At 32.6% G+C, this 24,057-nt stretch overlaps 4 protein-coding genes across 10 annotated transcripts; 2 read left to right on the forward strand and 2 right to left on the reverse strand.

Moving 5' to 3' along the window:
* The first annotated feature begins 1,589 nt into the window (after positions 1–1,589).
* LOC105431422 (uncharacterized) lies at positions 1,590–9,452 on the forward strand. 4 transcript variants are annotated; one of them, XM_089082535.1, is made up of 10 exons: positions 1,590–2,572; positions 3,383–3,664; positions 4,167–4,420; positions 4,514–4,827; positions 4,991–5,606; positions 5,811–6,162; positions 6,522–6,924; positions 7,025–7,290; positions 7,421–7,605; positions 7,906–9,452. In XM_089082535.1, coding segments are annotated over exons 2-10 (2,493 nt in total). In that variant the 5' UTR covers positions 1,590–2,572; positions 3,383–3,562; the 3' UTR covers positions 7,907–9,452. The 4 variants fall into 4 exon arrangements, with proteins under 4 accessions (XP_088938661.1, XP_088938659.1, XP_088938660.1 ...); XM_089082533.1 differs by having other exon boundaries at positions 1,591–2,572; positions 7,923–9,452; XM_089082534.1 differs by having other exon boundaries at positions 1,591–2,481; positions 7,923–9,452.
* A 153-nt stretch (positions 9,453–9,605) lies between these two features.
* Positions 9,606–16,750, reverse strand: papi (tudor and KH domain containing protein papi). 2 transcript variants are annotated; one of them, XM_089082539.1, is made up of 10 exons: positions 16,518–16,750; positions 15,332–15,471; positions 14,796–15,213; positions 14,197–14,712; positions 13,763–14,014; positions 13,475–13,635; positions 13,101–13,324; positions 12,833–13,013; positions 12,644–12,712; positions 9,606–10,258 (listed from the first exon to the last, which is right to left on the reverse strand). In XM_089082539.1, exons 2-10 carry the CDS (start codon positions 15,431–15,433, stop codon positions 9,941–9,943), a joined length of 2,241 nt encoding a protein of 746 aa, XP_088938665.1. In that variant the 5' UTR covers positions 15,434–15,471; positions 16,518–16,750; the 3' UTR covers positions 9,606–9,940. The 2 variants fall into 2 exon arrangements, 1 of the variants encoding a protein (XP_088938665.1); XR_016140667.1 differs by lacking the exon at positions 9,606–10,258 and adding an exon at positions 11,050–12,060 and having other exon boundaries at positions 12,495–12,712; positions 16,518–16,741.
* Positions 16,751–18,063: 1,313 nt separating this feature from the next.
* LOC105431423 (glyoxylate reductase/hydroxypyruvate reductase) lies at positions 18,064–20,940 on the forward strand. 2 transcript variants are annotated; one of them, XM_011645591.3, is made up of 7 exons: positions 18,064–18,330; positions 18,510–18,616; positions 18,694–18,821; positions 19,139–19,328; positions 19,489–19,652; positions 20,124–20,414; positions 20,616–20,940. In XM_011645591.3, exons 2-7 carry the CDS (start codon positions 18,537–18,539, stop codon positions 20,729–20,731), a joined length of 969 nt encoding a protein of 322 aa, XP_011643893.2. In that variant the 5' UTR covers positions 18,064–18,330; positions 18,510–18,536; the 3' UTR covers positions 20,732–20,940. The 2 variants fall into 2 exon arrangements, with proteins under 2 accessions (XP_011643893.2, XP_088939000.1); XM_089082874.1 differs by lacking the exon at positions 18,064–18,330 and adding an exon at positions 18,366–18,447.
* Positions 20,412–24,034, reverse strand: Lamtor3 (Late endosomal/lysosomal adaptor, MAPK and MTOR activator 3). Of its 2 annotated transcripts, none has more exons than XM_011645592.3 (4): positions 23,894–24,034; positions 23,041–23,320; positions 21,959–22,186; positions 20,412–21,859 (listed from the first exon to the last, which is right to left on the reverse strand). In XM_011645592.3, exons 2-4 carry the CDS (start codon positions 23,047–23,049, stop codon positions 21,722–21,724), a joined length of 375 nt encoding a protein of 124 aa, XP_011643894.1. In that variant the 5' UTR covers positions 23,050–23,320; positions 23,894–24,034; the 3' UTR covers positions 20,412–21,721. The 2 variants fall into 2 exon arrangements, with proteins under 2 accessions (XP_011643894.1, XP_011643895.1); XM_011645593.3 differs by having other exon boundaries at positions 23,041–23,315; positions 23,894–24,033.
* Positions 24,035–24,057: the final 23 nt, after the last annotated feature.

Consider the following 24,057-nt stretch of genomic DNA (forward strand, 5'->3'; position numbering starts at 1 on the left):
GCAGCTCACCACTAGTAACACCGAGGTCGCTTCATGTCCCTCATCGTACGGTGAGCGGTCGTGCCTGCTGCTGCGGCGACCCCGCCCATTCGAATCGTCGGGGCCTCGCAACACGGGGCCCCGAGACACGGTCGCGCCTGCACGGCGCCGAAATACCTAACCGTACGAGACGTCGGGCCCGACCCGCATCAAGCACTGACCGCCGTGACACCCGCGCCCGATTTCAATGTGCGCCCGTGACGAGGCACGGCGCCGACCACGACTCGCCGCCGCCGACCGTCTATCTCGCTTTCCCTCCCCCCTCCCTCCCACCGCCCCGTCGCTCCCTTTTCCCCTACCATTCGCCAGTTTCTCCGCCGCTTTCCGCCAGAGACGGACTTCGGATGATAACCAGAGATTGCGCCCCGAATCGAATGCGCGAATATTTTTATCGATAGCCATTTCGAACGTGTCAAGCTTTCCCAGAGATGGAGAAATTTGTTCGGTTTTATAATTCAGACTTATGATTTTGACGATTTTTCGATTTTCGATAAATGATTAAAGATAATGCTAGATTAATTCGATTAGGGTGCCGGATGTACATGAAGACGGAGCTGCGCGTGACGGTATTGCGTTAGCAACTTTATCAACGTTTCTCCTCATGACGTCAAAATCATCACGAACTTTCGACGTACAATTGCGATCCGGCAGTAGCGCCACTTGCCGGTTCCAGAAAAGCGAAACGGCAAGATGGTCGATATTGACGAGGAGATATGTTGAAAGTGATTTTTATGAAAAGAAAGAAATTAAATAAAGGAGACGACGCTTTTATGCTTGGCTACTTTTCGTCATATTAATTATTATTTATCCAAGTAGACAGAGATTTTCGAGAGATATATTTTACCGGCTAACAATGAATTAATTTTTAAAATCGAAGATGAACTTAGGTGCGGCGTTGCAAACGCGATTTATGAGATTGTATCGAAATAATTAGATTTTTATAATTAATCAATATAATTCAAAAATAAAAATCGCTAAATACTTTTCATATGCAAAAGCAAAATAAAAATATACTGTTTGATACCTGTAGTGTAGATGCCAATCCTATGACAAATGAAGTATTAACAATGAGAGTGCGCTGAGTTGTTTGTCGCTAGAATTTCTATAATAAAAATGAAGATAACAAGATTTTTGATTGATTACTTAAAGTCCAAATTTCTATTTATATAGATTAAATTTAATCTCGAATTAGCTTTGTATCTTTTTTAATTTCAAGAGTTTTTCTACATTGGTAGGAATACGAACATAAATTCGACATATGTATCAAGCAACGATTTAAAAAACTTTAATTAAATTATTTTAAATTATTTTAAATTATTTTAAAATTTAGAAAACATTCTTTTTAGAAAAAAAAAAGCATAAAGTTTAACATCGAAAAGCATACAAACCATCGATCTTCGCTACTAAAAAGACCACAAATTTTCTTTTTGTGATTACGCGTCCAGCAATAGTATCCAACCTGATGATGAAAAATCAATGTCGCCAACATTAATTTATCCGCATATAGCAGCGTTGTATTTTTTCCCTAACCGCAGAAACTCTCGTTGCCGCGAAACGTTGGCACTCCTGGCGCGAGGCGTCTCGCGTCGTCCCGTCGTCTGCATCGCGCGAGTGTCAGTGACAGCTGGCCGGGATGGCTGCTCTTGGGTTTTTGTTTGGTGTTATCGGCCCTCGACGTTAAACGCTCGGTATTTCTCCCGCTGCAACTCGTTACTGCGAGTGACGTGGCGTCCGGTAACGAGAGTACGCGCGATGCCGCGATGTCTCGTACGGCGCCGTGAGCGGTCGATCGCGGCCGAAGCGGGCGATCGAACGTCCTCATTGACGCCGTACTCGTGCGGCCTCTGCTCGCTCGGCCACCCCTCGAAACTTCGCCCCGAGCACCTTCCTCGCGCACCCTCTCGATCGCGCCTCTCGGCGCCCGTCGTCGTCGATGTAACTGCCGCGATCGAACGATCGCGTCGATCGTCGTCGTCGTCGTCGTCGCTGTTGTCATCGCTGTTGTCATCTCCGTAGCTGTCATCGACACCCAGTGTTCCGTGACAGTGACCTAACTCGATTTCACGGGCGTCTGTGAATTTGACTTGGCTCGACTCGATTCTCCAACGTTTTTGATCGTGAAAAAAAAAAGAGAAAAAAAAAACGAATCTTCATTATTTGGAGTCTCTCCTCGTCGGCGCGCGTCTTCTGGGAGACCGCGTCTCGCATCGCTCGCGAGTTACGACATCGAATTTTCTAGGGATTTTCCAGCGATTTTCCGACAGCGGACTCAATGAGGGAGGATAAGTCCTTGATTAATTTTCCGTCGACGAAAAATCGCTTAGAATATCGCGGACAGCCGATACCGTAAATACCGAGCCCGTTCGCGAATTCACATTCGACGAATCCTTTTCGAGCAGTGAGCCTTCGCGGATGAATTGTTTATGACAGTTCAGCTGCACGGTGAGTGGCCCTTTAAAACGTCTTTCCGGCTGTGAAATGCGACGCAAATCAAGTGAGGAGCGCATCGCGCTGATAAAATGATATTCTATTGGTAAATATATTTTTGTGGGTTCCCTATTTATAGACCTACTTATAGCGAAAATTCATAATCTCCGACCGTATTTCCCGGGAATTAATTAATTTTACTTACTCATTGATTTTATCCCGCATTAGTTCGTCGTAGCTATAATTTTTTGCTCTTTTAACGGAACATCGATTTTACTTTCTTGGCTTGTTGTAGCTATTATTTTTTATCGTTTTTCTAAACGGGATGTATCGGTTTATTATACAATTATTCAGTTCAAGTTAAAGTTAAAGTTGTACGAACATCTGCTGGAGATCGATAAGTAATTTCTTTTTAGAAGAATCTTTTTTTTTTATTTTAGCTTATTTTTATTTTTGCACCTCGCAAAGTTTAATATTATAATTATCTATGAATTATATTGTCTTTTTTTAGAAAAAATATACGAATATATCTCGAATCTATGTCTTCAAACGTTTTATTTTTCAACATTGTGAAACTTACCAATGAATTTATATTTTGCAAAATTTGCTACATTGCAAATATTAAATAGATATCAATTATCATATTTGGAGCTATTTCGGATATTATATTCGTAAATCAGGGAGGATGCAAAAATTTCCGTGTAAAAGAATATTTATATTACTTGTGGAATAAACTGACGTGTTGATATTTAAAACAACACTCGAGATCGTAGAAAATTTAAAGAAAAAGAAATTGACATTTAATAAGTGAAAAATATCACTTAAAAAATTAAAAAAGAAAAAGAAAATGGCATGAAAAATACTTAATTGATGCTTCTCAAACGATCTTTTGAGAATTCAATGTTATACCTTACAGAGGAACGAAAAGACGCCAAGAGATGTGAGAAGACTTAGCTCGGTTGACAATTGTCTCGCGTTTCAAAAACAAGGATCTTACCGGAGAAAAAAAAAACAGGACAAAGGGCAACAGCAAATTCGGCATGATCCGTGGCAGAAGTAGAATCCACTCGAAAATATTAGGCGGGGTGGTGGAGGCATGGAAGCCGAAACTGGCCAATCGTCTCTTCAGAGGCTCTACAGGAGCACCTTGCCATCACCGGGAATACCCGGATTAGACGTCATACGAGCCTTACATCAAGTACGACACATTTGCTCGTTTACAGTTTCTTTATTTCATGCACTTGTCCGTCTATTTTTTTTAATTCGTTGTGTACTTTTTGATGCTGGCAACAAGTTTTATCATTTTACATATATAGTAAAAAAAAAAGGATTAATTCTTGAAATAATTATCAACTTTACAATTGATAATAAAAAAATTTATATTTGTTAATTTATATAAAAAATTATTTAATTGTTATTTATTGTTAAAATTAAATTAATTTATGTTGAACATTTTTTTTTTAGATTTTTAAGCTGTAACAATTTCTTGTTGTAGACCAGATGTAGATCAGATTTCGTCGGTCAAATTCTAATTATAGAATATCTCTCAAGAAAAGAATATGTTCCTTTACTTATTTACCTTTATTTATTTATCATAGATTATATATTCAAGGGAATTTTATTGAAACGTATAACGGATTAGAATTTTGTGATTGTTTTCACTGCTATATACCTCGCGTCGAGATAAAAAGTTTCCATAGCTTGGCTTTGTGATGCAGACAGTCGTATCGCTGCGTTCAGCTTTAGACTCGTCACGCGAGGAGCTCCGTCGATTGCAGGAAAGCGTCGGGAATTTTTCCGGCGAGAATTACGTCGATGCAGTGAGTCGTCTAGCCCTCGAGAATCACGTACTGAGGCGAAGAATCCTGAGCAGGAGTTGTGAATTTTCATCTGATGCGGCAACCAGCCCGCTTCAATCGAAACACGTTCGACTCATCGTAAAAGCTCATATGGAGTAAGCAAAACATGATTTAGTTAGCACAGCAAGTAAACTTTAGATTTAATCGATAAATCAACAACAAACTCACCGAATTTTCCTATATTACAGTCAATCGACGGATTCTGAGAAAACTATCATGGAGAAAATCGTTACCGATGCCCAGAATGATAATCAACCAGCTCCTGGACATAGCGAGACTAGCAGTAACAAAGATAGTCCCGATCCGCTTTCTCATTCTAACCGATCCGACAAGTTCCAAGATTCATCGAAATCCTCGAAAATTACCAAAGGCACGATCAGTACGAAGATTATTGAGGCAACGCCGACGATGCTAAATGTTTCCCAAAATGAGAATCGCAAATCTCCGATTTTGACAACGAACGCGACTAGTAAGGAAGAGGAAGAATCCCGAGAAATCTCAGGTAAAAGACAATTGAATTTTTTCTGATTTATAAATATACCAATAATATAAAAAAAATAATGTATTAAAAGTTATTAAAAATATTACTAAAATTACTAAAATTTATTTAAAAAAACATATTTTTTATTAAAACATTCTAGATTCTATTGTTTTCATTGTTCTAGGTGATGTGATTAATATGGATCATTTAGATATTCCTGATAAGGACCCTGAAGATTTGAGTTTGAAATCCATTTCTGACGGCGACAATTCCGTGTTCAGCGATCACGTAGATCAATCTCAGGCACCTCGACAAAGTCAGCCAGGTGATTCGCCAAGACCAAACGAACATTCGGAAAACGAATCGGAGGAATTAGATGATATCGAACTGATATTCACAACAGACGAAACTTGTCGCGATCTCGGCCTGCAGGAGGACTTGGTTTCCATTACGGAGACAGAAACCTGGCAGCACGCAAGTGCTGGTGGCGGTCAGCCTGTCCTACTTAAGTACACAAAGTCAGCGGACGGCGAGTCATTAGTTTGCAACGACGAAAAAACTAGCTCCGTCGAGGAAGCCGTCTCTTCGCAGAGTTCCAGCATCGATCGCGAGGAGAGCGTCGACAGGTTCGACGAAAGTTCCAGTACCAGGCTCAATAAGATGTGGTCGCAGTGTTCTGTCCTGGTTGAGACTGATATTAGTAAGTGCGGTGTATTGGAAGATGCAGAAAATACAGCGGGATCGTCTTTGCGACATACCGCTAGGAGAAATACCCTAGCCGCCCCACCGACGGCTTACAGGTTTGTAATATTAAATAATAATATTAAATAATTCACTTTAAGAGAAAATTTTTTTACAAGCTTTACGAAATTTATAATCTGCGATATCTATGTAATTATTTATATTTTCCATCTTAACAGCTATCGTTGATTAATTTCCAATTAAATTCTTTAATATATGTTTTTTTTACTGTTATACTTGACAGATGTATTATTATTTTTTAGACCTATCATTCATCGAGAAGCTCTAGCTAGTAGTCGAAGAAAAAATTCTGCTCCGTTGCGACCGGTGATGGATCGTAGTAGCGGTGCTCGACGAGAATCCGGTGCTCAGACGGATATCTCCGCGCTTCCGGCACAATGGCGATCCGAGAGCTATCTCGCGCACAAAGTTGCGCATACTTTTACAACATTACCAAGTAAGTTCGCGCTACCAACGGGAGTGCCTGGTCGATTGAGACTGTCGGATAAAACCCGAGAGGCTAGAAGAGTGATGTTGTCAGACATCAGCTTCACTAGCATGGTACCAGAACTATCAAGAAGCGCGGATCACCTGTGCCATGATCCACATACGCAGGTGAGACTAAAATATAAAAATTAACTGTAATGAAGAGAAATGTAGTTAGAAATAAAAATTGTTAACAACACATATATTACCCATTCACGTAATAAATGTGGCGCATATTAAATGGGAATGCGTAACAAATATTTTCTCAATATTTTCTCTATTTCAGAGTTTAGTGTTTGAAAATAATTTAACTCAAAATTTACTTACAGCATTAGGATTAAGTAAGAGTGAAACTTTTGTTCAAAAACTATGATTTGTGGAGTTAAAAATTATAATACATAGAAGTAAATTTTAGAATCTAAAAGCATCGCAAAGCGATTAAAATCAAGAAAAAAGAAGAGAAAAAAAAGGAATAAATTTTTTTTTAGACGTGTTTTAGTTCGCGTGGCTGCGGTCTCCGTACGCCAGAAGTCCACAGGCGCGAATCCCTGGGATCTCCCGCGGGATTCTGGCCTCGTTGCAATCCCGCGACGGGACTACCGAGTCCCTGCGACTGTCGACTATCGACCGATCTCTATCCTTCACGATATCGCGGCTCTCTAACGTCGATACCTTCACCTGGTCTCGAAGTTGTCGGCGGTCCTCCGCGAAGGCATTCCTGGAGAGCGACAGCGGCATCTTTCGACACGTGGAGAGTCCCAGTTGCGACTTCCACACCACGTCCAACGTGGTCTTCGATGCCGTCTTCTCCAACACATGTACATCCCCCGATCTCTTCAAGAACTTCAAAAAACGCACCAAAGAGAACGCGATCCAAAGTGACTTTCCAAGGTACGATATCAAAAGATGCGATAATGCGCAAAGAAAATATTTGAAAAGAAGGATTCATAGAATAAGTTTAAAATGAAAAAAGATGATCGTCAATTTCCAGAGTGTCCAATGACTCGTGGTAGTTTGCCCAATTTGCGTTCGGATTCGGTCGGCGGTGAAAATAGCGGCGACTCTACCGAATCATTGATCGACGAAGCCGAGGATTATCTTCGGCGAAGCATCGATTCTATGCTAACAATATCGAGTGCCAGTACTGATTATTGGAGCAAACAAACGGCGAGGCGAAGACGGGCGCGAAGGCATTCGGAGCCGGATTTGATTCGTGATTGGCATCCTCCCCAGGACGCTAAGCCATATTTACCAAAGGTATTGTCTTGTTTATAATTTTTTACATTTCACTTATTCACTTATTCTCGATTTAGATTCTCAGTATTTTAGATTCATAATTCTCGATATTTTAGATTCATAATTGTGCAAATTTTTTGTTTGTGTTCAGATACCAAGAGATCTCAAACTGGATCATCTCGTAAAGGTCATATCGCCAGAGGGCAAAGTTCTCCAAGGCCGTGTGAGATACGTAGGTCCCGTTCCGGGTCGAGAGGACACGCACGTGGGCGTGGAACTGCCATATGTCAATGGTTCATCCGACGGTACTTTCCACGGCAGAAGGTTCTTCGATTGGTAAGCTTGCAAAACTATTTTTAAAACGCGAAATATTTCGCAAAATATCAATTAGAAGATTAAATGTTTTTTCTAATTAAAAATTGTATTGATAAGAAAAAGAGTATAAAGAATTCTTTTGAATGTAAAAAAAACTATTAAGTCAAATTAATTCCTTTTTTGCTCTAAATATAATTTTGATACACTCAAAATAATTTTTTTTATTTTTAGTAGTTCTTATAGTGTTAATTTGAAGCAGGGCATTTAAATGTATAATTTAATTAGAATATTTAAACAATTTCATTATTTGCTTTCATCAAGAATAAATGTGTTAACAGTGAGCCAGATCGAGCAATCTTCGTCCCGTTCAAAAAGGTAGTGCTTGCCTGGTGTACCACCTGACCCGAGGCACCGACCTCTATGGTTCCCCCTCGTATTCTACTCTCTCAGTACACCATGTAAGAGAGGAATTGAATAATATGTAAATCATAATTACGAATCGTCATCTTCGGAAGCTAGCTAGTCTCTGGTTAGCGAAATCAATGAGATAACGTGACTGTTCTTAATCTGTGGCAATTCTACCACTTTATTATTCCGATATGGAAACGTTAACATGTTAAGCTTGTCGAAATTAAAAAAGAAAGACCTTTGGACACAAGTGTAATAGTAGCCAAAGTATATATAAAACTTGTTATAAATCGCATCCATGACATTTGGTGATTCTTCAATGCGAATGTTCAACACGCAACAGCGAGCATTATGTGATCATAAATATATGTATGTACTAAATGTATATACATACACGTACATCCAGTAATATAGTAATCAACTCTGTTTGTGTGATATATTCGACAAGCGAATTATCGCCATTAGCTAGAAAGATAGCAGCGATGAATTTCGCTATATCAATCGTCTTATTGTATCTGATTTTTTTATGAAATGGAAAAAAGAAAAGAATAAAGGTCAAAGTTGTAAGATCTCCTTGAGAAATTCAAATACATTGTCGTAAGTAGGTCTTTCGAAGATGAAAAAAGGAAAGAAAATAAGAGCAAGTAGTAACGACGAAAAAAAATCTGGAAATGAAGGAATTGAAATTTTGTAATGGCAAAATATAAAATGACAGGTAGAATCAGACGTCAACTAGATTCCAGCAAAAATAATCAAAATTAATCGATAGTTTTTATCGATAACTAAGAGGCTACGTGCAGCAAACGCTGATATTTCATTTCGTTGCGTGACACGCATTGCAATCGTATTCCACGTGAATAATATCGACAACGATGTTTGCTTGTCGCGATATTGTAATGTTAAGTTGTTAAGGGATTGCATTCCTTGTTCAGAGAGAAAGAGATAAATTTGTTATTTTGGCTACTCTGCGATCGATTAATTATTATTAATACACACATCGAGAAAAGTTTCGCCTCTTGCCCCGTTTTTATGAATCTCTCTTTATATCAAGGAAATAATTTTACTCGTATAATAAAATTCACCAATTGTTTCCACCAATGCATAATATTAATATTACTGACACTACTTTTTCGTCAGATAAATAAATGTGCAATTTAGTCGATGTAAAATAAGATTACAGTTCAAAACTTTTTTTCGATGTGCGTATTTTTGACTGGAGCTAAAAAAATAGAGATAAAAATTGTCCGTACATTCATAAATATTATCAAATTTGTTATCAACTTAATATCTCCGCGCATTGCTTACGAGCTTTCGATGAGCAAATACTTTAGTGTACGTATGTATATGTATTTTATGTATATGTATATCTCTCTGTACATTTTAAAGAGACACGCGTATATAAAGTGTGGGCACTACACTTGACTGTATAAATACAAATATAATCATATCTTGAGGCTGTATCTATTGTCTTATGTACTGATGAATCCAACATTCTTGGTTTATTCGCACAGCGATAAGAATCGATCGACCGATCGTTCTATCGCTGAATTTTTAAATCCTGGATTTTAGATTAGCGATATCTAGCTGAATATTAACATAAGAACGACAAGATGTCAGTCTCCCTCGCTATTTATTGTATTTATCGTAACAAGTACCAGAAAAAAATAAAGAAAACTCGATCACAAGGTAAGCTACATCATCTTCCTCATGGAAACCTTTCTTGAAACTTTGATATATATATATATCGAACTTACTTAGAGAAGAGAGTTATATTTTTTTACATAACTTAAATTTCTGTTTCTTTTTTTATCGTCTAGATTTCCAATAGTTTCATTCGTGCAATCTTTGCTATTGTACATGCATTATACATTACTTCTAATTACTACTAATTAGCAGTATTTCATGATGTTCTGCGCTTTCCTCGATTTGTCTCGGTAAAGTCGAGAAATTATAAACGATGAGCCGGGTAATCAGCGTACCAGCTGAAAGCCCCGTTGGAGCCGGTATGTCCTCCAAAATCGACGAAATCTAGGATACGCGTGGCTGATCGTTCGGAACGTTGCACGTCGGAATCGTCCTGATGAGAAATGCCGGGTACAGCGACTGGTACGTACGCTTCCGTTTGCCTGGTCACCCTTGATAACGAGGGTACAATCGGATTCACCTCGATAACATCGATACCATCGACACCGTCGACGGGAATCGCGATGTAACGTCGACCTCCTAGTACACCGCAAATGGCGCATAGCAACATTAATGTGATACTCTAAAAAAGAAATATCAAACGATAATTTTTTCTTGTTTAATATCTACTTTAATAGTTTCGTAATTTAATAGTTTCGAAATCAAAGATAAATGATTTCATAGCTAATATAACTTCAGGTTTCGTAAAATGAAAAGAGCCAATAAATTCTTAAGCATGTATAACATATGTAGTATTTATTTTAAACCATATTATAGAATATTTTTTAATTACTAATTAGTTTTTAATGTGTAATCTAAAATACTTTTTAATATAAAAAAAAAAAAAATAAAAGATAATCGAAACTAATCAACTCCAAATTAGAGAAATATATGCATTAATTTGTTTTTTATTATTTTCTTCTCGCGAAGAGATACCTTAAAAATAAACACAAATATATTATTTACCAAGTTATTCATCGTCCTTGTGGTGAAGTAAACAAGAATTGAAGTTGTTGAACTAAAGAGAGGAGCTCCATCGTTGCCGTTTTATACGTTTCGCTTCGCCGCAGCTTTCTAGTCTCTCTGGAAGGAACCGACAATTATTTCTGGCTACTTCTTGCACCATGTTTATCCCATCGCGAGTCAATTGTCGCGCTAGACCGTCACGACCGCGAGCTGCTGAAACGTGCAGTGGAGTCCTCGAAAAAAATTGTTATATCCTCCTTGCCGAGTCACGCCTGGGCACTTTCGATCTTCTTTCAACTGAACTTTCGATTACCTTTTCTTTTACCGCGTTTTTCCTCGTAATTCGCCGCGGCTTACTTATCGATTTGTCTATGCGTTTGTCAATGATTTAACAATAAGAATAACAAATTTTGAAAAAAAATAGTTTTATTTTTTACATGTATTAGTCTCTATTTTTAAATTGACAAATCTTAATTTTTTTCATTATTACACTTGTTCAGTCGTATTCAGTCATCTTCAATTTGAAGAGTTTAACTATAAAATTATAAAATTAACTAAAAATCATTATAAAATATAATAGAATACATTTTAGATTACACAGTCTTTTTTATATCATTTTTTTGTCATTTTTTTATATCATTTTATTATATTTTAGTATAATAGTACGAGATAGAACTTACGCAACTATTAACATACTAAATATTATATCATTAAACAAGTTATTGAAGTAAATTTTATATTTAATCTTTATATTATCTGTATGCTTAAAATATTTAAAGTAAACAAAAATTATACCATTGCAATGTAACTATTCAACTATTTCGTATATATTTATTTTTAATACGTTGATGCAAGTTAAAAGCAATATAAAAATATAAAAACAAAAAGTAATATTAATATCTCTTAATATCTCTTAATTCTTTAAAACGTAATTTTAAATCATTGTGTAAAATTAAAGTAATATAATTTACTTCAATTGTCATAAACTTGTGAGCCCACATACATATAATGAAAATTGCATCGAGATTTTATATGAATTTGAATATTAAATTACATATAAATGTTATATTTAGTTTATTTTTATTATGTTTATTAGTTTATAAGTTCATAGAAATGTATCTTTAATGATTTAATTTTTGTATTAAAGTAAAAAAAGAAAAAAATTTTAATATTGATTATGGTTTACTTGATGTTTCTATGAATTTGAGGTAGTTTACACACGCTTTACACACGTTAACAGACGCTAGATTTCATTTCATACAACTACCATTCAAATTCATGTAAAATCATCTACCTGTTTATATAGTACTGTATAATCGCAACCGATATTAATCTTTTTTTCTCTGAATAGAAGACTTTGTCACTTTGATTTTTTTTCAGCATTTTTATACTTATATGTTCAATTGGTTGCTTAGATTCCTAAAAAAAAAATTACGAAATGAAAAGAAACGCATCATTTATGTGATCAACATTTATGTGATCAAAATATGAAATGTAAAAACATACAAAAACATACAAAAATACACTATTAAACTGGAATCTTTACCATCGCAAATCGAGTTCGTATCTATAAAAAAATTTAGTGCTATTTATGTGCTAATTTGCTATTGCTCTATTCCGAATTTTGTTGCTCCAACCGGGAGTTCCAGTTTAATAGAAGTAAATACAATACACGCATGTGTGCATGTATTTAAAAAGAATGCATAAAAAGAATAAATTCATTGTATATTTAAGATCATTTACTTTAGTCTAAATTTTATTTTGCTTCTAAATTCTATAATTTATATTTTTTCTATAATTTATATTTTAACATGGAAATTTGACTTTTGATATGATGAGAGAAATATTCTTACCTTATTTGCTAAATTAGTCCTCCAAATTAAAATTCTCTTCATCATCAATTGTCATGAATTCTGAAGCACATTTAATCCAGATGAAACGAATCGGGTAAATATGGAAGAAATAGAAAATCGCACTTTTCACGAGGTAATGCAGAATTCACTGCCAAAGAGATCTCTTCCTCAACTAAAGCCATTTCCAAACGTACCAATTTATCTCCAATGTTAATCTCCTGTGATAGTAAGAGAATTTATAAAATTTTGAAATAAGCACATGTATGATAGAAATATGTTTTCTAAGAACAAGTTCTTCTTTTAGAGATTTTGTAGATCTTTATACTTTTTTGTCTCACCTCATCATTATTCTGATAGAACAGTTCGACTTGAGGAATCATTGTCTTTGGACGACGAGATCCTCCGTCACAGATTAAACGTTCTTTGTAGCCTCGAACTTTAGCAATAAGCGGTATCCATTTTGTTGCATGAGCAATTTGGGCAAACATATCTATAGCTTCAGGATTCCACTGACCTCCTCTACAATAAAAATAAGTTTCATTGAAAGCGATTGATAAATCGCGTAAATCATTAATCAAACGATTAATCAATGAGATATCGATTTACCGCGGCTTCACATTTGCTAGTGAACACTCCACAGCCTGCTGTCGTAAGATTAACATGTCTGTACGAAGTTCTAATACATTATTTATAGAAACAATTTCGATATTTCCATAATCTACAAAGAAGATTTTGCATTGAGAAGATTCTTCCATGAAATTTATTACTTCCGCACGAAACCATCTTTTGTCATGTTTCAATCTAGCTGCTACCATTTGACCTGATACTACCTGGAATCAAAAACGTAAATTAATATTGTATAATTAATGATAATATATTAAATACATATAATTCTGTCTCTTTTTTTAGATTACTTAAAAAAATATTATATAATTATATAATATATTAAAGTTAACTCAGTTATACTCTTTCTCACTTACTTTTTTCAAGGCATGAATCTCGCGACTTTTCTTAGTGTTGTAATAAGCCGTCATAGAGTTTACCAAACGTTTTAAATTAATATTTCCAAGACCAATCACTTGAATCCAAAATCGATTTGGCGTTTCCATCGCAGATACATACACTTCCAGCGAATTACTCACTAATATAAAAATTTAACTATTAATACAGCATACGAAAATTGAACAAATTAATCAATTTTCATAAAGCAATATAAATTTATAAAAATTGATATTTCACAAATATAAATTTTTTTTTATTTTATATACCTTGTTCTAATAAAGTCTTCGGAAATATTGTAAAATCGCAAAGATGTAAGTTAATGGCAGAATCACGTATATATAATTCAGCATCTTTAAATTCAAGTTCTTTCTCAAAGTCTATTTTACTGGGGTCTTCTACTTTCTTGCTAAGCATTACAGACATAGATTCATTCAATTCATCCGCTTTGTCTCTTATCTGACTAATAGCTTTCATTGATTGCTCTTTATTTCCTACTACTATTACTTTTCTTTCCATTTCTATAAAAACATAAACATAAAAATTATCGCGATTATTATAATAATATTACATAAAATTATAATATAAAATTCTTAATATAAAAGATAATTTAAAAAGAATTAGTTATATCATATTTAATAATAAAATAAAAATAAATATAATTAAAATAAAACATAAGAGAAAATGTCAAAGTAATACATACGCTCATATTTCTTGGAATCCATTTCAACTGCGATTTTCGCACCAGTAGATTTTTCTATTTCCTCCACTGTGTATCCATACTTTCCTATGATTTTTTTGCAAACTGGATATGGCACTAGTAACAAATACTTCTCAATACGGCCATCTCTGATTTTTCCATCACAATTGTTTTCAACATTTATATCAACACTATCATCATTATCACTACTACTATCACTATCACTACTACTATCACTATCACTACTACTATCATTAATACTATTATTACTGTCATTATTATTATTACTAAGAGCATCATTATCATTATTAACATCATCTTTATTATGATCATTACGATCTTGATTATGACGTTTAGGCTTGCTTCTTCCGAACGCTATTAATTTAGAGTTCTCCGAAATCATATATCTAAAGTGAGCTTGTAACTCGACTTGATATTTAATTTTATTTTCTATTTGAACGACGGCTGGTGCTATTTGATCTGCAGTTCCTGTTAGTACAAGCTTTGCTTGTCCTTCATCTGTCATCAAAGAAAATATTGGTACAATTATGATAATAATTTTATTACATTATTACATATTCAATATAATAAAATATATATACTTCGTAAAGAACGAAAAGATGTATTCATAATTTTAAGTTTTAGACCATAAGATTTTTGTATTTGTGCAAAATATTCATGGTATTTCCATCTAGAGAATCCTGTGAAAGCTTCAAACGGCACTAACAATTCAAAAGTTTCAATGGGAGGTCTATTGTTTATAACTGTATTTATTTTTTGGCTTGCCATGTTAATTTTTTTTAGATCATCACCCCATATAGTACAGACACGTTCCCCAAGACATGAACTTTTTTTTTCTATTTTGATGCGTGTGTCAGTTGTCCTTTCTATACTTTTGATTATAGAACCATCTTTACCAATAATATCAGGTATATAATCCTGGTGAAATGTAACTTTTGAACTCAATTGTTTGGATTTTGCCGTTACTATTTCAACATGTTTCTTCTTCTTATCATCATTCTGCAATGCAATATTAATATTATTAAATAAAACAAATTTCATACAACATATATAAATAATTATAATTAAAAAAATGCAATATAAAGAAATCTTGTATGTCAAGAAGTATAAACTTTACCTCTTCAAATGAGGAATACAATAAAATTATAACTGATACACCAAAAGTTGTCAAAGATATACCAAATAAAATTGGCAATACAGACTTTGATATCCATCTCATCTTTTTAGCAAATTAAAATAATATATTTGTCATACAATCTGTAACAATATTAAACCCTATATAAAAACTTTAACCTTATATAAAACTTATTATTTGTAATACATATTTATAATATATATTTACAATTAAATATATAATAAAATTATATTTTAATAAACTGTAAAATTATTTTTATACTTTTCTTTCGTATAATATGCAACAATGTTAAATATAAAAAATTTATTTTAAGAAAAATATATATGTTTAATTATATAATTAAATATATGATTAACAATTTATATATTGAAATTTATATATATATAATTAAATTATATTTTAATAAACTGTAAAGAATCAAATCAAGGCAACACAAATTATAGATGTTCATGCAATACAATTATTTTTTTAGATATTTTCTCTAAATATTTTTAAGAGAATATTTAACACCATGTAATAATTATTACATATTATGTGGTTATTGTCATAATAATTATTATAATATATTATTATATAAATAACATTTAATTTTATAAAAAATTCAAGAAGTAAAAACTATTTTTTAAGTCATTTTGTCGACTATACAATGTATATAACTTTTTTAATATACTAAACTAGAATGCTACAAAAAAGATTACAAAGAAAATATATTTGATATTTTGAGGTTTTCACAAAATTGGATATCATTTATAAAAATTTGAAAAAGTAATTAATGTACTACATTTTCGTTATTATTTCTATTAAAAATATAAAAAATAACAATTTTCATCCAACTTAAACTGTCTATTCTATATATCTTTTACTCATTTAAAGCCTATGAAGTCATACTGATCTCGTGACTGAAAAAAAAAAATAAAATTTATATATTTCTTTCAATGACATACATACATAATTATATTCTTGGCGTAAAAAAATTGACGTTAAATTAATTAAAAATTATACGTTTTATAAATAAAATCTAAGTTGACTTGCCCACCTCGTCACCTGCGAAAGTACACGCGTAAAAAATAAACACCGGATCTATATTGTTGACGAATATATTACGGATTTAGCGATTACATCAGTACGTACACATGTTTACCTAAGTAAAATGGAATATAATACTCACTTAAAAGGAATCCAATTACTCAGATATAATAAGATAAAAGGATAAAAACGTTACACTGTACCAGAACACCAAACCTTCCTCAAGCAGTACGATGTGAACAAATTGGAACAAAAACGCTTTTCGGTTAACAAAGCAGTTAACCTACTCGCTACATAATTGAATGTGATTGGTTCTTGCTTTTAGAGCTGACCAATATCGAAATGCTTCAGCATAAATCGGCCGGTGTGTTACTGGCGATTCCAGTGCCGCTTTTTTATTTTTGCGCACGCGCAACATTTTGGAGTCAGCGGTCGGAGGTTGGTTTCACTTGATTTAACACTCACACATTCATGAGCGTCCTTTATATTTATTTACTCTTTTCACGTTATGTATATTAGCAGTAATGTTGATATATTTTATATTTGATAATTTATTTATAAAATTAATTTTAGCAGAACTAAATACTTGATTTTCCTCTTATTAGTTTATTAGTTTTGTCATTTGTCTTGTAATATTCGATAAAGAATAAAAATTACCGATTCTGGAAACCTAGAGAGAAACATAAATACTAAGCAAATTCGTTAATCAGTTGAAAATTGTACAAAACATAATTATTATTTTAAAATTCTTGGCTATAATAGGAGTTTACTTTTCACTTAAGTATTATTTAAATATTATTTTCATTTTTTATGTATTATTAGCTTTATTATTTTTGTTTCTCTGTTTATTTTTATGATCTTAGATTAATATTTCATTTGTTGTATTTTTTGAACGTATTGATTGGTTATAAAATAGTGAAGATTATCAGATTTCCAAAAATTCCCTATTTTCTAGCCAATCAACATGTTCAAAAAGTTTGTTTTATGACAAATAAAATATTAGGTTTAGAGTTAAAAAAAATGTAAACAATATTTCGTCATCGACCAGATAAAAACAGTTTATCTTAGGAAATTTATATAATTATTAAAATTGAGCTGATTAGTTTACAATATAATATTAGTTTATTATTTTGATATTTCTTAGATAAATGTACATACAACACAAAGATTTGATTTTTTTATCGAAACTTAAGGCCGCCCATCTTTAATAATGTCTTATCTGTGCAAAAATAATTGATCAACATATGCATTTTTTAACAGTAGAAAGATTATTAAAATCATAAAAATATTATTAAATTATTTCACCAAGCCATAACGACGAAAAATACAATCCAAGTCACGTGCTCAGTAGTTTAAAATACGTATGAGATAAATCAATCTGAAGTAAGTCGCGAATTTGAATTTCAAAGACTACCTTCTTGTTATTAGGAGAGCATGATGCCAGTTGGTAAAGCAGCTTGCTTCACCTCGCATCTTCCGAAAAGCGCGAAATTTAAATTGAATTTAGACTATCGAAAATTCAGCGCATTCTTTTAATAATGTCAATTATTTGGGAATATCTCGCATATTCCAGCCTTCGTTATTTCTTATCAAGATACATCCTCCTGATAATACTTCGACGATATTTCACGTGACTTTCACGTCACTACTTGTGGCTTCAACGACGTTCGTAATTCTGCTTTCATGTCAGTCTATCTCAATGTCAATCTAATTATACTCCGTATCCCCAACGCGTGAAACATCTTGTCTGGTTATCTTCGTCGTATTATCTTTATCTCAAACCGGTTCACACTGGCGCGTGTAAATGAGAATTTTTCAGTCCACTTCAGGCGATGCGCGTTTCCTCGAGTGTTTGATATAGTCATCAATTATCGATGAAAGGTGTTGCATGCGCTGAAAGTCTACGCTATCGGATACTCGAATAGTTTTATTACATCTCGTTCAATTGTAATCAGGTGAGTGTGTGTGTGTATGTGTGAGTGTGTATGAATTCTCGAGCCGAAAAAATTAAACAAAAGACGACCGTTGGCATCAGTGCCGTTTCATCGCCAAGAGGAATATACAAAAATTATGTTAGCATATCCGTAACATTCACGAGCGATATTTCAAAAATTTTATGTACCTTTGTTTTCAGTTGTCTGACTTATAAATAGCGTAAAAAATGAATTCGCCGGCTCTGCCACGCGTTCTGGTGACTAGCAACGAAGCACCTGCACCCGGTATCAATCTGCTTCGCGCAAAGTAAGACATGAATGAATTCAGAAATATATAAAAATATTGGGCGACAGATTATTTATCGTTTATCATTGTTGATATAGTTGCAACGTCACTATTATACCGGCTACTGTGGGCACTCGAGACCAAGTGCTGCAAGCCCTCCCTGGACACGATGCTGTGTTTCTCGTTAATCACTATCAAGTCAATAATGAATTTCTTGATATCGCTGGTAAAAATCTGTGTTATTGATTTTGATAGAATTCTTTTTATCTCGAGAAACTCCACGATTAGGAAGCCATTTAAATTTTTACTTGAAATAAAATTTGTCTCACGTTTATTTAAAAAACTCGTAAAACTCGATTGAAATATTTTTATAAGTATCATGTCAATATTTATATATAAAATAATAAGATAAATCAATTTGTTTTAAGAAAACGTAGCTGTTTAAAAAAATGCGCAATATGTGAGACTGTACATTTTTTTCTTATAAAGAAAGGCAGCTGAAATTTTATTGAACGACAAATTTTAGTTTCCATTGTTTTTTAGGACCAAATTTAAAAGTCGTGTCGACGATGTCGGCCGGATACGATCACTTGGATGTTCCAGAAATTAAAAAGAGAGGAATCAAAATTGGACATACACCAATGGTACTATCCGCTGCAGTTGCAGAAATGGCCATACTCTTAATGTTATCTGCGGCAAGACGCGCTCATGATGGTCGCATGGCGCTAGAAAAGTAATTCATGTTTTATCGTATTTTAAATTATAATTTGTCAAAATTTTTGTTTGGAGAATCATCTGATAATCATTTGATCTAACAATATAAAATTTGTTTCTATCGTCTTTTATCAAATTGCTTAAATACAGTAATATGTATACATAATAATACAATTAAGGAATGAAGTAAAAAGGTCATCACAATGGATGTTGGGACAAGAAATACGTGGTTCTACAGTTGGCATTTTTGGCCTTGGAAATATTGGTCAAGCAATCGTTAAACGGCTAATGGGATTCGAAGTGGGATGCTTTATTTATACCGGACATTCACATAAGAAAGCAGGTAAGAAAGCATGTTTACAATTTATCAGAAGATTAATAATCTTATTTTAATTTCTTTTAAAGTGTTTTAGATATCTGCATTTTATATTTACTTAATATTAATGCATTTTATATTTACTTAATATTAATTTTATCTGTTTTTTTTTTATCCGATACTATCAGAGTTATAAATTATAAACAGAGGTATAAATTTTTTAAATTTAAATTACATCAAAGTTAATGGGCTATAAATTTAATTCAGTTATACTAAAAGTTACGTAAACAGAAATTAATTTAATTAGAAATTACATAAAAATTAAATTAAAAGTTTATTTTAAAAAACATTATTTACATTAAATTATTTCCAATAAATAACTCTAATTATGCCCAATTCACGAAATCTTTTTTGATGTTTATTAGATTAACAGATTTATAGGATTATTGCCCCAAAAAATCTTCAAAAATTCCATTTAAAATATATAATATGATTCAGGTGATGAACTTGGGGCAATATTTGTCTCTCTGGATGAGCTTCTAACGCAGAGTGATTTTCTTGTAATTGCGGCACCTTTGACTAACGAGACCCGAGGACTTTTTAATGATGATACTTTTAATAAAATGAAAAAAAATGCTATCCTCGTGAATGTAGCTCGCGGCCAAATCGTCAATACTGATTCACTTGTGAAAGCTCTCCGTGATAAGAAGATATTCGCTGCTGGCCTAGATGTTACCGATCCGGAACCGCTACCAGTGGAACATGAACTTTTAAAATTACCCAATGTCGGTCGGTAATCACACTTTTTTATTTTTTTGTTATTCTTTTTTGTCATACATATCACATACTTGAATATATAATCAGAAAATCCATCAAGTTTTAGAAATGCTATAATTTCGAGATCTAAGGAATATAAAACTGTAATATATTTGATATATTATAACTTACATAAGATACAAGATCACTAATTTTTTATTTCGATAATTGCAGAAATTGTGCCACATTTGGGCAGCGCAACAATCAAGACTCGTAATGACATGTCATTAATCGCAGCGCAAAATATCATCAATGGCCTTCAGGGCAAGCCATTGGTTTACAGTCTATAATAATAATTATCTTTCCTTCTTTTTTGTATATTATATATTCTTTATATAGACATCAAAAATGCCATCAGAAACAATGTTGTTTGTTCATACATGATTCAAATAGAAATCTTTTTGATTGAATCTAAATTGCACAAATGTAATCACTTGTTAAATTTTAATCTGTATTTGATTATTCATAATCAATAAATTAGCCATATTAGATAAATAAATACTTTCGCTAATACAAAATATTTAAATATTTATAAAAATGTTATTCGATTATTAAGTTACATTATTTATTTTGGAATGATTTTGTAGGTGATGTGTGAAATATTTTTAAAAATTATACAATTCATTAATGTACTTAACCCTGTGTGTGATTCCATGCAATTTTGGAGACACATATTAGATATCTATATTTATAAGTCTTATACATTTCATTCTTTTTTTTATTACTATTTACCATTATTCTATATATCATTTTTACCATCAAACAGTTTTTTTACAGCAATTATTATTAATTCCTGTTTTCAAAACAATCATTCATTGTGACTACAAACGCGGAAAAAATTGAGCTATAAAAAAACTAAATTTTTCTCTCTCATGAGAAAGTTTTCAGATTTGATCTTTAAGTTTAATTTTCAAAAAATTCTTAATATTTTATTTATGACTTAATATAAATTGGAAAGTTACGACATATGTTTCATATGATTCATAAAAGATATGTATATTTTGTTTATAAACAAATGTTTTAACTTCAAGTATATCTGAATTTTTCAAGAATCTTTTTATAATAATTTTTTTATCTCAAAATATATGGAATTAATAACCATTACTTTTCAAGACACACTTGTCACATTAGAATACAAGCAAGCAAATAGAAACATGAGAATGGATCTTTCATCTTTCATCCTTGAAAAGTGTATGTTTATGCAATACTTGCAATAACTCACAGATTTATATCTAAACAGTATTCAGCATTTATCACCCATAATGAACAACGGGTAACCATCAGGCTTCCACTACAGCATTTTTTAAACTACTTAAAATAGGATCAATCTTATTTTCCAACGATAGTACGTGGCCAGTGTTGCAATCATGACTAGCGATAAAAGTAACAACCAACGGTAATTTATTCATTTGGATTACCTGAAAAGTAAATAAAGAAAATTTTAAATCGTGAGAATAATCTCATGTGATAATCACAATTGTATATTTTATGCTGTATATATTTATTATATGTTTTACCTGATAATTACTATACATGCATATAATAGTTTTATTTTTTCCAAGCCCCAATTTACTCCCCTGATCTGTAGCCATTCCAAAAGTAGATAAGAAACTAGCTCTTGTTGCTAATTCTGGTGCCTTTTCATTGGCTACAGATATAACAGGTACTCCATCCCTATCTGTAATTAAGATGCTATGCAAACCTTCTACATCGCACAAGAGTCCATAAAGAAATTTCTTCAATTCCTGAAATGACAAAATAGAATTTAAACAACATAAGAAATTTTATGTCTAATTTGTTTTAATTACTGAATTAAAAAATTAATAACGATGTAATTTTTAAATAATACTGAGAAAAAATTTAATAATCAGTGTAAAGATGTCAGATTTCATTAAAAAAATCAGTTTTGTCTATAATCTCATACAAATTCATAAAATCAATAACATCTAAAAAAGTAGTAAAGTTAGTTGCAGAGACTTTAAAAATCATACTAAAATATAAATTAAAATGTTGATTATTGATGCAAAGAAATTATTGTGTAAATAAAACATTATCAAAGATTTTTATGTAAATTTAAATAAATCTGAGAACCAACAAATTTGAAAATTTTCTTATAAAATTCCAAAAATCTTGATATATTAATGCAGATGTAATCAAAAGGTTTCATTTTCTATATTTTATAATAATAATAATAAATCCAACGTAATCTAATTCATGGAAAATGGAAAATTTTTGTCAATATAATCTATCTGCTTAATTTTTGGAGCATTTGCGATAGCGTAACAAGGAAAGATTTGATAAATGCACTTTACGTCTAAACAAAGCGTATAACCTCCAATTTAATGTAAAAAAATATGATAAATACAAATATAAAAAACAAATAATTTTTGTGTTAAATAATTCAAAAATTAGATTGAAGGCATGATTGTTAATATCACCATCTGATGGCAGTCTTACAAAAAAAAAAAAAAAAACAAAGTAAAAATTGTTATTAAAATCATGTGCTGTATAACCTCGGCAAGACTCGAGGTTAGGCTTATTTAACCAAAATAAAAAAAGATAAAAGTGCGATGCGTTTTACGGCGAATGTTCAACTTACAATCGTCATTCTTTTCAGGGAACGTGCGTGAGTTATAAACGACGGACGAGCGATAGGCTTAACTTTCTCGGACGCGCACAATTGACACGATCATCGAGCGTTATCACCTGCGTTCGGTGATTACCATATCGCATTGTCCATACGCCCAACTTTTGAGCGATGAGACGTAACGATTGCGACGTGTCGGCAGCCAGTACGACAGAAATGTAAGCCTCAACTGTTCAACTATACACAATGAGCTTTCCCTGAGTTAAGTGGAGTTTAATATCGATCGTCTACCCTGCGAAAGAAACGCCGCATGATGCACAGAGAAGTTGATTAAATTTCGTGAAAAATTTTCTCTTACGTTCGTTTTTTATCAATGTAGATTAACTTTAATCTCGGCTTAACTTTATCTTTTTTTTTCTAATTCTTATACACTCCCATTTCTATCATGCATATTAACTTTAATCCCGATTTAAATTATTTTATTTTAATTCTAATAAGAATTAAAATTAAAAAAATCTACATGGATAGAAATGAATATTAGAATTAGGAAAAGATTAGGAAAAGTAAATTAAACCGAGATTAAAATTAATCTGCGTTGATAGAAGTGGACCTAATTCTCTCAAATCAAATTGTTAATTAACTTTTAATATAATCATTTAGAAAGCAAACGCAATTGATAGCAATCGTTTGTAAAGTAATAAAAAAAAATTTTTTTTTAGAGAAAATTCTTTCAGATATGCAAAAGTAATAATTATTGATGAGTTTAATTTGATTTGTCATCATGCGGATTTAAGAGGAATAACTTTGGAGTGACATTTCGAATATTTATGAGAAATGAAGAAACAAAAATAATATCTTTTCTGACCTGCACATCGCGGGGAATCGTGAATGATAAACTATCGTCGTCTATAATTATCTCCTGTAATTATCAACGTAATCCTATGCCGATCTTGTTTCGAGTGCAGAAAGTGTAACGTGGTGCAGCTACAAAATACAGATCTTGCCGTCTTGCCACCCTCGTTCCCTGTA

Source organism: Pogonomyrmex barbatus, unplaced genomic scaffold (genome assembly GCF_055798465.1).
Source record: "Pogonomyrmex barbatus isolate J1 unplaced genomic scaffold, ASM5579846v1 scaffold6, whole genome shotgun sequence".
NCBI lineage: Eukaryota > Metazoa > Arthropoda > Insecta > Hymenoptera > Formicidae > Pogonomyrmex > Pogonomyrmex barbatus.